General features: G+C 45.2%; 2 protein-coding genes across 4 annotated transcripts in view; one reads left to right on the plus strand and one right to left on the minus strand.

Annotated features, from left to right (window-relative positions):
- Positions 1-2,267, plus strand: part of LOC131351686 (transmembrane 6 superfamily member 1-like) — a 25,024-nt gene extending 22,757 nt beyond the window's left edge. For both annotated transcript variants that reach the window (XM_058387181.1, XM_058387182.1), the window contains exons 5-10: positions 94-176; positions 263-381; positions 492-596; positions 932-1,024; positions 1,132-1,251; positions 1,339-2,267. In XM_058387181.1, the coding sequence (XP_058243164.1) occupies positions 94-176; positions 263-381; positions 492-596; positions 932-1,024; positions 1,132-1,251; positions 1,339-1,530 (712 nt within the window). In that variant the 3' untranslated portion in view covers positions 1,531-2,267. The remainder of the gene's footprint in view (positions 1-93; positions 177-262; positions 382-491; positions 597-931; positions 1,025-1,131; positions 1,252-1,338) is intronic.
- A 404-nt stretch (positions 2,268-2,671) lies between these two features.
- hdgfl3 (HDGF like 3) lies at positions 2,672-10,112 on the minus strand. Of its 2 annotated transcripts, none has more exons than XM_058388169.1 (6): positions 9,645-10,112; positions 7,711-7,787; positions 7,147-7,285; positions 6,154-6,309; positions 5,125-5,247; positions 2,672-4,738 (listed from the first exon to the last, which is right to left on the minus strand). In XM_058388169.1, exons 1-6 carry the CDS (start codon positions 9,726-9,728, stop codon positions 4,712-4,714), a joined length of 606 nt encoding a protein of 201 aa, XP_058244152.1. In that variant the 5' UTR covers positions 9,729-10,112; the 3' UTR covers positions 2,672-4,711. The 2 variants fall into 2 exon arrangements, with proteins under 2 accessions (XP_058244152.1, XP_058244151.1); XM_058388168.1 differs by having other exon boundaries at positions 2,672-4,741.
- Positions 10,113-11,123: the final 1,011 nt, after the last annotated feature.

Genomic DNA, 11,123 nt, shown 5'->3' on the forward strand with positions numbered 1-11,123 from the left:
ATGACTATAGCTGGTTAGCAGGTTAGCCTCAGTGGTTAAGCTTTTTAACTAGTTCCCTTCAGCTCTTTGTGTGTGTTGTTTGTGTTTGTTCAGGGAAAGTTACAGAGCCATCGGTCTGTACTGGGTCGGGTCCTTCATGATGCAGATCATCGTTTACATTCCAGGCAGTGTGGTGGGTGAGTACAGAACAGCAACACCACTCTGATTCAGGAAAAGACAACAACTGATTCACTGTGTGTGTGTGTGTGTGTGTGTATTCCAGGGAAATATGGTACTCAGCTGAATGCTCTGTTTCTGCTCCACCTGCTCTATGTGTGTGTCTCTGTGTGGGCCTGTTTTAGAGTCTTGAACCAGCCTGCAACCCGAGACCAACCACCAACAGTGAGACACACACACACACACTTTTATTGACACATTTGAATTATTCAATTCAGTGTTCTGTTGTGTTGGAGATATTGTTGTGTGATGTGTTTGAGTTGTGTGCTGTACAGGATGTTCAGTGTGAACAGATGAAGTCACTGCTACAGAGACCCGTGGATCTGTTCTTCATGCTCAGCCTCATCACTGCTATGATCTTCTCTGTTCTCCGAGGCCTGGTGAGGAACATCTACAGAAACAACCTGGACTTTACACTTCACTAATGATGACAATAATCCTGTGTACTATGTGGTTAACTCTACTATCACAATAACAGCTGATGAGCCAATCAACTTACTACTGAAACACCAGACTGGCCATACCCACTAGAGATAACCTCGTCCACAAGATACAACCAAATCATCTAGGTTGTCTCATATGATCGGAGTTATCTCTTGTGGGCGTGGTCTGCTCAGTGTTTCAGTAGTAACGATATACAGCTTTAAATTTAACACAAATTAAATAACACACAATTGTGTTATTTATTGTGTATTGTGTGTGTGTGTGTGTGTAGGTGGTGCTGGACTGTCCCGCTGATTGGTGTCGTGAATATGTGATACATTATGAACCATACCTTAAAGACCCCTCGGCGTATCCAACTGTACAGGTCTGTGTGTGTGTGTGTGTGTGTCCTAGAGATGTTACTGAATATAACGTATTACATGTTGTGGTTCACAATGATGCAGATAGTGTGTGTGTGTGTGTGTTTTCCAGATGTTAGTGAACATGCTCTATTCCACTCCGTGTCTAATCATGATGATGTATGGTCTGTGTATTCCGGGCTGTGATTGGCTTCCGGATCTGAGTCTGGTGCATGCAGGGGCCATGGCACAGGTACACACACACACACACACACACACTCTAACACGTGAGCACTCTAGCATGTAAAGTGGTATTAATTGTATTATTATGGTGTTTCAGGCTCAGTTCTGTCACATCGGAGCATCACTACACACTCGGACCCCAGTCACCTTCCGCATTCCAAGCGAGCGACTGCTGTGTTTCTTCACCTTCAACCTGTTCTACGCTTTAGTTCCTCAGGCCCTCAGTTACCGCTGTATCAGCCGTCCTGCCTTCTTCATCAGCAAAACCCAACAAAGCCAGGCTGACTGACCCTCCCTACAGCATACCCACAGAACTAGCCCTTCTACAGCATCCCCTTAGAACTGACCTTTCCATAACATCCCCTCAGGACTGACCCTCCTACAGCGTCCCCACAGAACTGACCCTCCTACAGTGTCCCCTCAGGACTGACCCTCCTACAGCATCCCCACAGAACTAACCCTCCTACAGTGTCCCCTCAGGACTGACCCTCCTACAGCGTCCCCACAGAACTGACCCTCCTACAGTGTCCCCTCAGGACTGACCCTCCTACAGCGTCCCCACAGAACTGACCCTCCTACAGTGTCCCCTCAGGACTGACCCTCCTACAGCGTCCCCACAGAACTGACCCTTCTACAGCGTCCCCACAGAACTGACCCTCCTAGTGTCCCCTCAGAACTGACCATCCCTAGAGCACCCCAACAGAACTAACCCTCTTACACCATTCCCTCAGGACTGACCCTCCTACAGCATCCCCACAGAACTGACCCTCCCGTAATATCCCCTCAGGACTAAATGGCTATCTGTCCATGTTTGTGTGCAATATCTACAATTTTTTTTAAAAATCTTTCTTGTCACACAAATGCACGTCAATTGGTTTCAGATCTTTTGTAGATACTCACGAACATTAGATAATGTTGAGACTCTTAAAGGTGACATTACTAATCTGAGGAGTTTCATCAATGTGAAATTATTTCAGTCCACATAACTCCTGGGAATTCATGTTTACAACATGCACAAAAACATCACTGCCTATAATAAACGTTGAGTTTTATGACCTTCAGAAGATAAAAACGAATGAGTTTTGCTTTCTTTCTCTTTACACACCCATCCTGTTTACACAAGTACTGCCTAATTCATGGTGCAGCAAAATAGCACTAAATATCAGAAAATCTAAGATAAAAAGAATTCACACTCTGAGGTGTTGTACGTAAAAAGGTCAGCGCTCTCCTTGGGCTGAACCCCCGAAAAACTGTGGACCCCAAACACCCCCCCCCACCCTACACACACACACAAAAACACCTGTCAGTACTGGTACCAGTTCATTTCTAACACCGGCATCTGGACTGACCGCAGGCCTGGTTCCATGGCACCCCCTGGTGTCAGATGTGTGAGTGGGAGTGTGTAGTGAGACTCGGCAGACCTGAAGCTGTGCATTCCAACAAATTTATTCTGTAAAAGTCTTGTGAATAAACAGGAAAACAGTTTACAGTGAACTACAAACGTTGAAAATGTAAGATAGAACTGTAACGAGCAATAACAAAGATAAAGAGGGGCAAAAAATCTACACCGATGATCTCTATGTCCTGATTTCACTCACTGACAGGCATGTCGGAGTTAACAAGGGGCGGGGCTTACAGCGAATTCCATCAGCCAATCAGTAGACTCGATTGTGTGACATCACCAAGATTTTTTTTTATTCTTTGGCTTGACGCTCGAGTGTAGTTGTGTGATATAACAGGAAGTTGGCTGCGTGTACCAACAGCCTCCTGAATGATGTCATAGGATCACTTTAAGCTCCGCCCACACTGCCACAGAAACACATGTCGTGCGACTGAATCAGGACGTGCGAATGCGCTAACACTTACCACAGATGTGTCATCTACCATCATCAAAAATAAATAGAATATATTCTTTATATAAACACAGATCAGGAAGTAAAAGAGCGTCTTGGGGTCAGTGACGACGAAGCGCTAAACGCTAGGAGACGCTTCCTGCCTCAGACTTAGCGCTAATCTCCGAGCAATGTTCTATCTTACAGAATTAATAGGACAGACAGCATGCCACTAAAGAGCTAAGAAACAAGCGAGCGCACAGACACAGGAACCAGGATTCACTTTATTTATATAAAAAACAAACAAACAAACAAACAAAAAAAAAAGAGCATTAATCCGTTAGCGTGGTCCCGAATTCTACAGCAACATGAACTCCACCCATCAACAGTGTCTTACTGAATACCACTACTTATACTTATCACTCTGTCTGTCTGTCTATCAGTCACTCACCGGTTTATACACACAGCATGGACAGGGCCAAAGGTCAGAGGGTAAAAGATCAAAGAAGAGACTGCTATAAATGTCAGGTAAAAGGTCAGAGTTTGCCTGAAAGGTCAGTTTAGGGTTACAAGTAATAAAATTAAAGTGAAAGGTCAAAGGTTAGTGTCAGCAAGAAACATGAGAAGCTTTAGGGTAAAGACCCTGGGCTGAAAGGTCAGAGGTTAGGTGTACGGGATCAGGCTAGGGTCATTTAGGAAAAGTTATTGAAAGAATTCAGGGTTTAAGATGAAAGGTCAAGGCTGGGGTCAGAGATAGGAGTTTCAGTTTAAGGGGAAGTTTTAGAAAAAGGGTTACAGAGGTCAGAGTTCATGAAGAATGAAAACAGTAATAGGGTGAACGGTCAGTGTTAGGGTTAATGATTAGGGTTTAGAGTAAGGGGTCAACGTTATGGTCAAATCTAAGGGAGAGCAAGAAAAAAGTTAAAAGGTTAGGGTAGGGTTCAAAGGTCAGAGCTTACACTTAATGGGTAGTGTTAAAGTAAAAGCTTATGGAAGGGCAGCAGAACATGACCAGTGTTATGGTGAAGGGTCAAAGTTAGAGGCTAGGGCAGTTAGGGTTTAGTATTAAAAATCAATGTCTAAAATGAAAAGGTCAGGGTAAAGGTCAGGGTCCAGGAGAACAGTCAGGGGTCAGGGTGAAAAGTCAGGGTTCAGGGGAAAGGATAGGGTTGAGGGTGAAAGGTCAGGGGGAGTGAAGAAGAGAGAGTGGGCTGGTTTCCAGGTGAAGACTCCAGCTATAACAGCTACAGCTAGAACATCACACTAAACTGATGACTATATTACATCTGATAAAGTGTTAGTTAACACTGCACATTAAAGGGGCGGTAAGCAACATTCCAGCTGAATCCACACTCAACACAAGAAGAACAAAAACACGGCTTCATCAGATCCACTGCATGTGTAATGGAGAAGAAGACTTACCGCCCCTTTAATTCTAGTGCTTTAGCTTCAGCTTGGCTCTGTTGATGAGACGTGGATGAATTTCTCTGGACTTCTGGACTTCAGATTATTTTCTGATGGTGATTTTATAATAACAATGTTTTTTTTCTTTTCTTTTTTTATTTTGATGATGTCAAAGCGAGTTACATTTCCAACATCACACAACAAACCACAACATGATCAGATCTGCTTCAGGATCTAATGTTCCTCTCGCAGCAGCTGGTTCTGCTGGAACACACACACACACACACACACACACACACACACCAGTCAGGTTTATGATATATAACATTTTATACAGCTGTAATAACAGTGTAATGGTCTAGTGTTTAATCAGGACATGAGGCAGATAACGAGAACCGAATAACTGATGAAGTGATGACTGAAAAACAGTCAGAGAGACAGACAGTCAAACAGGCAGACAGACAGGAAGTCAGAGAGACAGACAGTCAAACAGGCAGACAGACAGGAAGTCAGAGAGACAGACAGTCAAACAGGCAGACAGACAGGAAGTCAGAGAGACAGACAGTCAAACAGGCAGACAGACAGGAAGTCAGAGAGACAGTCAAACAGGCAGACAGTCAGAGAGACAGTCAGTCAGACAGACATACCCCTGGACACGTCTTCTTGTCTGAGTTCTGCAGGTCGTTATCGTTGTCTCTTTTCTCCTCGTCTTCTTTTCCGTCCTTCTCCTCTTCCTCCTCAGCAGAGCATTTCCTGGACAGCTTCGACTTCTGAAACACACACACACACACACACACACGATTACAGTCTGGTGGTTTATTAATAACGATTCTAATAATAAAACAATAACAGTAACAATAATAATAATAATAAAATCTTTTTCCCATCTACACTCTGCCCCCCAAACAAAAAATGGTACGCTCCACTCCCATCCTCACAGAACATGGAATGCATGTTGCTAGGCAACAGTTGCTATGTGGAGTGGGAGTGTGTTATGAGGCACAGGGAACCAGGGGCTGCAGCTCTGACACACATTCAGGTGCAGCAGGTTCTGGGTCCTCACGGCTCTGATTAACCCTGCGCTGGTCATCATCACCACACTGCACCCAGGACCATCACCTGACCTCTGTCTTATACTGGACACACACCAGGGTCAGTTATTATAGCACCTTCTCAGAGCGGTGGAACAGAACACTACCTCACATTTGTGCACAGCTGGGAGACACAAGCTCCGCCTTTTCTCACCTGAGATCCGCCCACTGCTCAGGTGAACCTTTTCTCTGGTCACCTGTTCTCATGTTTGCTTCACAACTTTTCCTAAATACAGGTGAGTCTCTCCTCCTTAGCCTAGCTCCACCCCTTTATCACCTGAACTACAGCTGAGTGTCAGTTCTTGGGTAACCCCACCCCTTCTTCAAGGAAGTCCTCCCCCTTTTACAGGATAATGTTAAGTTAACCCTCTTTCTTACCTAGCTGCCCCATTCTGAGGTAAACAGAAGGAATGAAAATGAGCTCCATTCACAGAGTTTGTTGTTAACCACACCCCTTTCTCAGGTGAGATAATGGTAAGCTTTTCTCTAAATAAGTTCCGCCTCCCTTCAATGTAAGCCCTGCTTCTTCCTTAGAGACTAGATTGTAAATGTTAATAAAAACAGAGGTGATGCATCAGGTCATACCTTTAAGGACGCTGTCTTTTTCCGTTTGGATCCGACCTTTTCACCCTTCACCTTTCCTTCCTCTTCCTCTCCGATGGATTCACCTTCCTCACCCTCACTGCTGCCGTCTGCTGCATCAGCCCCCTCCCCCTCCGACCAGCTCTGCTGCTGCACGCTCTGTACACACACACACACACACACACACACACTTCACTATACAGTCCACATAAACACTGTATCCACAGTGGCCGTGTTCTAAACCATACACCAGATGAGGTTCAAGATGATAAAGATGAAAGGGTGTGTGAGTAACAGCGCCCTCTGGTGGAGAACCTTCATTCTGCCTGCTGGAGAACTTGGACATAATTACAACTCAATCTGTTATTATTGTGATGTCATAAATTAGGACACACCCACTTATAGTATGATGGTAACATGAATTATGTGATCATTATAAAATATTTGTGAGGTTCATATCCACACTTAATTAGCGATTAAGTGTGTGTGTATGTGTGTGTGTGTGTGTTCATGGGCCTGTGATTAAAACCCTGAGTTGATTTAACCTCTGAAGTGCAAACACCACATTGTTTGTGTTCATCCCATCACATTCCTGTGGACATTTAAAGGTTCAAACTGAATCACACACACACACACACACACACACACACGACATCACGGTGTGACTAATAAATGATTTAAAGGCACTTCCCAAAAGTAAATCTTGATGTCTGAAATGAGAGATGAGCTCAGACATTAATAATAGTATTAAAACCTTAAAATACAATTCCAAAGAAAGAAAGAAAGAAAGAAAGAAAGAAAGAAAGAAAGAAAGAAGGAAGCTACTGTTCACTGCACACTGCACTGTTTAATCCCATAATGCACCACTACAGGGATTGTACAGGCCATGACCCATACTGACCGTGAAATACCCAGAATGCACTGCAGGGTCTGGCTTACATCTCTCTCTCTCTCTCTCTCTCTCTCTCTCTCTCTCACACACACACACACACATACCTGGTAGCCAGTGAACTTGACTCCGGGGTTGTTCTCGATCTCCCACAGTCCCTCATTGAAGCCTTTCCTCTTATTCGACTTGCCAAACTTTTCTTTATACTCTTTATATGGCAGCAGATCTTTAGGGCCGAGGAACGCACTGGAGAACACACACACACACACCAGAACATGTACAAGTTAGCAGCTGGTCATGTTACTGAGAAACATCTCCTTCACCACACACATACTGACACTGGAGACTCCTTACACACATCATACACACACACACACCTCACAGAAAGTTCTAATAACATTAATAACATTGTTATTACACACTCCTTCACTCTAATATTCAGTGTTGGTGTTAATGTGACTGAAGAAAAACGGAAAATGTTCCATTAGTGTTAAATGACATTCAACTCATGCTAGTTCATGTGAATGCTAAAAGCTAGCATGGAATAAAACCTTTGCATGATGCTAACTACTGTTCTTATTATTCATTAGCATGCTAAATGTTAGCTGACATGGCTAGTACAGTTTCATTATTAAATAATGAAGCTTTCCTTAACACACACACACACTTACGTTTCATGGGTGCCAAAGAAGAAGATAGGATATTTATTAGCAGGAGGCTTCACAGCTCCCTCTGGAAGCTCATCAATCTGCAGCCAATCAGAAAACAGCAGAGATTATCCCTGACCAATCAGAGCAGAGTAAACATTACACACACATATTTCCTGACCAATCAGAGCAGAGTAAACATTACACACACACACACACACAAATATAAACACACACACACATCTTTCCTGACCAATCACGGCAAATTATTTACGCTTCTCTATAGAACCTTCATACGCTAATTATTATTATTATAAGTAGAATGACCTCACTTCCTGTTTCTGCTGTGTGTGTGTATAAACTGGTCAGGATTCAGACAGTAAATCTGTGTTTTTAACACGGAAAGATGTCCAGAACACACAATGTCCAGGTAGTGTCATTCAAATCCTGTTGCTAGGCAACTGGGAAGTTAGCTTCAGGAGTTCCTTACTGCACCTTCAATGCTAGCTGTGAATGGCCTTAGAGGTCACATGTGACGCTAACGATGAAAAGATTTGTGTGATGTAGCATTGATCCTGGACATGGAGGACTTATATATAGGACTGGGATAAAATGAGTGTAACCGAGTTCATCCGATCACACACACTTCCTGAGGTCAGACACGCTGCCCAGAGACCACCAGGGTCAGAAGGGGACGGCTTCGGCTCCACGTGATGAAGTGGCGTGTTAGACATACTGCATTGCAACCAAGAGTGGGAGGGGCCAAGCTTTCATTGACTAATTTCTTTATTTATGTTTCTATAAACAGAACCAACTTTACATACTCAGGCAAGGAAGCAAGAAAAACAGGATAGGGCTTAACACACACACACACACACACACACACACACACACACACACACACCTCAGTGTTTGTTTCTTAAACAAAGGATTAATAATTAAAGATTAAATATAGAGTGGAGCTGGTGGATTTTATTCCAGAATATTCCGGATATAAATATACATAAGGTGTCTCTGATAGGTGCAGAAGGGGGTGTGTCTCTTCGTTTGGAAGGAAGGGGGGTGTGGCACGACAGGGGGCGGGTCCTACGAGGACGCAGTTCCTTTACTGCACCTTTAATGCGTTTATGTGAATAGTGTTGAATACGAGTGTGTAGCTGACCTGTGTGTGAGAGCTAAACTGTGTGTGTGTGTGTGTGTGAGAGAGAGCTAAACTGTGTGTGTGTGTGTGTGTGTGTGTGAGAGAGAGCTAAACTGTGTGTGTGTGTGTGTGAGAGAGAGCTAAACTGTGTGTGTGTGTGTGTGTGTGTGTGCTTTCAAAGAAACGCACACGAAGGTGTTAGAGTTATGACGCAGTTGTGACCCTGTATCAGTAAGCGGCTGTAAAACCTGACCACTAAATCCCTGTCCAGATGCACCATGAGGAGAACCAACACCTCCCTCGTGTCCGCCGTGTCTGACCACAAGCTCTCAATCCGACAGAAATAAAAAGGATGTGAGGGACAGGCGGAACGCGCTAACTAGGCTAATGTGTTAGCAAAGCGCCTTCAGATCACAGCGTAAACAACAGCGGTCAGGATCGATATATCGGTCTGCGGTTCGATTGTGGTGTTAAAATCGTGTGTGTGTGTGTGTGTGTGTGTTACATCAAGCTGAAGGTGGAGAAAAGGCACTAAAGCGAAGGGCGGAAATTCGAAGAAAAACAAGCGAAGACACACACACACACACACACACACACAGACCTGAGAGGCAACAGCGCCATTGCCTTACACACACACACACACACACACACAAAGGACACAAAATGGACCTGGAAACCCGTTTTAATACCGAATTGGCTTCGTTTCCGAGCTGAGGGAATAAAATGGCGGGCCTAAGAGCCGGAGCGGAGCAGCGGGGCGTCGTGGCTCTCGCTGCCGGACTCGGAGAGCAGGAGCGCGGCTCGGCTCGGTACTCACCCTCGCGGGCCAGTGCGGGTAGCCCTTCATCTTGGCGAAAACCAGATCTCCGGCTTTATAGTCGCGGGGTCGCGGCCGAGCCATGGCGCGCGCTCGGGGGAAAAACACCCAAAATGTCACAAATGTCACCACGCGATTCTTGCACGCGCGCGGAAATCTCCCACCATCAATAACGGAAATAAATAATGAAGAGAGAGAGAGAGAGAGAGAGAGAGAGAGAGAGAAAAGGCCCGGGAATGAAAAAAAAACACCTCACACACACTCAGCACACCACAACACACTCCTCTTCTTCTTTCTTTCTTTCTTTCTTTCTTCCTTTTCCTTCTGTCTCTCCCTCTCTGTTCAAAACCCAAATATGTGTGAAGGTCAACAGAGCAAAAATCCCATCCAGCGCCTCCGAGGATGGAGAGAGAGAGCAACGCCGCGATCTGAGTGTGTGCGTGTGTGTGAGTGAGTGCGCGCGCGCGCGCGTTAATGAAGTCCTGCGTAAATATGAAACTGAAAATGTGACCCCTGTTCGCGCGCAAAAATCTGGCGCGCAATGCTGTTTTTTTTTTTTTTAATCCCGGTGGTTTATGCCGGCGCGCGCGCGCGCGCACACACACACACACACACCTGAAGACATGGAATATTGAACTGAACATACACACCAGTGAAGTGAGAAACACTCAGGGTTTGGACAATAGAACTGAAACACCGGGGATGACCGTGTTGGAGGTCTCGTGCCTACATCTCCTCAGCCTGCTGGACAAACTTCACTGAGTCCATGTTCTGGGCAGTCTGGACAGTGTGTGAAGGTTGCATGAGCAGAGCAGTAGCATGGCTGTACAGTGAAGATTGCTCTCCACACCACACAGTGGGAGAAATACCAGAGTTCAGAAGAGGACAGATTGTTGGTGTGTGTCTCGCTGGAGCGTCTCTGACCAGGTCAGTGAGTCTTTGTGGTGTCTCGAGAGCCACGGTGTCCAGGATAACGTCAGCACACCAGCACGAACCAACCACGTCCAACAGGAGTCACTGTCCATACTGTGTGAAAGGGACATCTGGGTACTAACCATGGACTGTATCCAAAAACCTGCTTCACAGTGTCGATATTCATGGTCAGGCTGCTATAGCCAAACCTTTGGTCAATCATGTCAACGCCAATGATGCCAGCAGCGGGAATCTAGAAAACCAGACCATTCTGGAGGACCATGTGGAACACTGAACCCTGTTGAGGTGTGTCAGGATGATAACACAACAACACACACCACAGGACTGGTGACAGTGTGAATGGATGAGCCTGATGGTAAAGCTGACCGTCTCCCATGACCTGCACACTCAGCTGATATGAGTATTATTCGTCCACTTCAGGTGCTTTAGAGGAGCGAGTCAGGAAACGATTTATTCCACCAGTATCACCCAGCGATCTGGACACTGTTCTGGTGACTGTGTAGGAAACGGACCTTTCATTCCCACGACGAACTTATACTGCACTGA

Source organism: Hemibagrus wyckioides, linkage group LG04 (genome assembly GCF_019097595.1).
Source record: "Hemibagrus wyckioides isolate EC202008001 linkage group LG04, SWU_Hwy_1.0, whole genome shotgun sequence".
In the NCBI taxonomy this organism is placed as follows: domain Eukaryota; kingdom Metazoa; phylum Chordata; class Actinopteri; order Siluriformes; family Bagridae; genus Hemibagrus; species Hemibagrus wyckioides.

What these genes read in the sequence shown, in the direction of transcription:
- hdgfl3 (XM_058388168.1), bottom strand. Translation starts at nt 9,728, where the DNA reads ATGGCTCGGCCGCGACCCCGCGACTATAAAGCCGGAGATCTGGTTTTC. An exon ending in ACCCGCACTGGCCCGCGAGG is followed by an intron (nt 7,788 to 9,644) that starts GTGAGTACCGAG and finishes GATTGGCTGCAG; the next exon opens with ATTGATGAGCTTCCAGAGGG. An exon ending in AAAAGACAGCGTCCTTAAAG is followed by an intron (nt 5,248 to 6,153) that starts GTATGACCTGAT and finishes TGTGTGTTTCAG; the next exon opens with AAGTCGAAGCTGTCCAGGAA.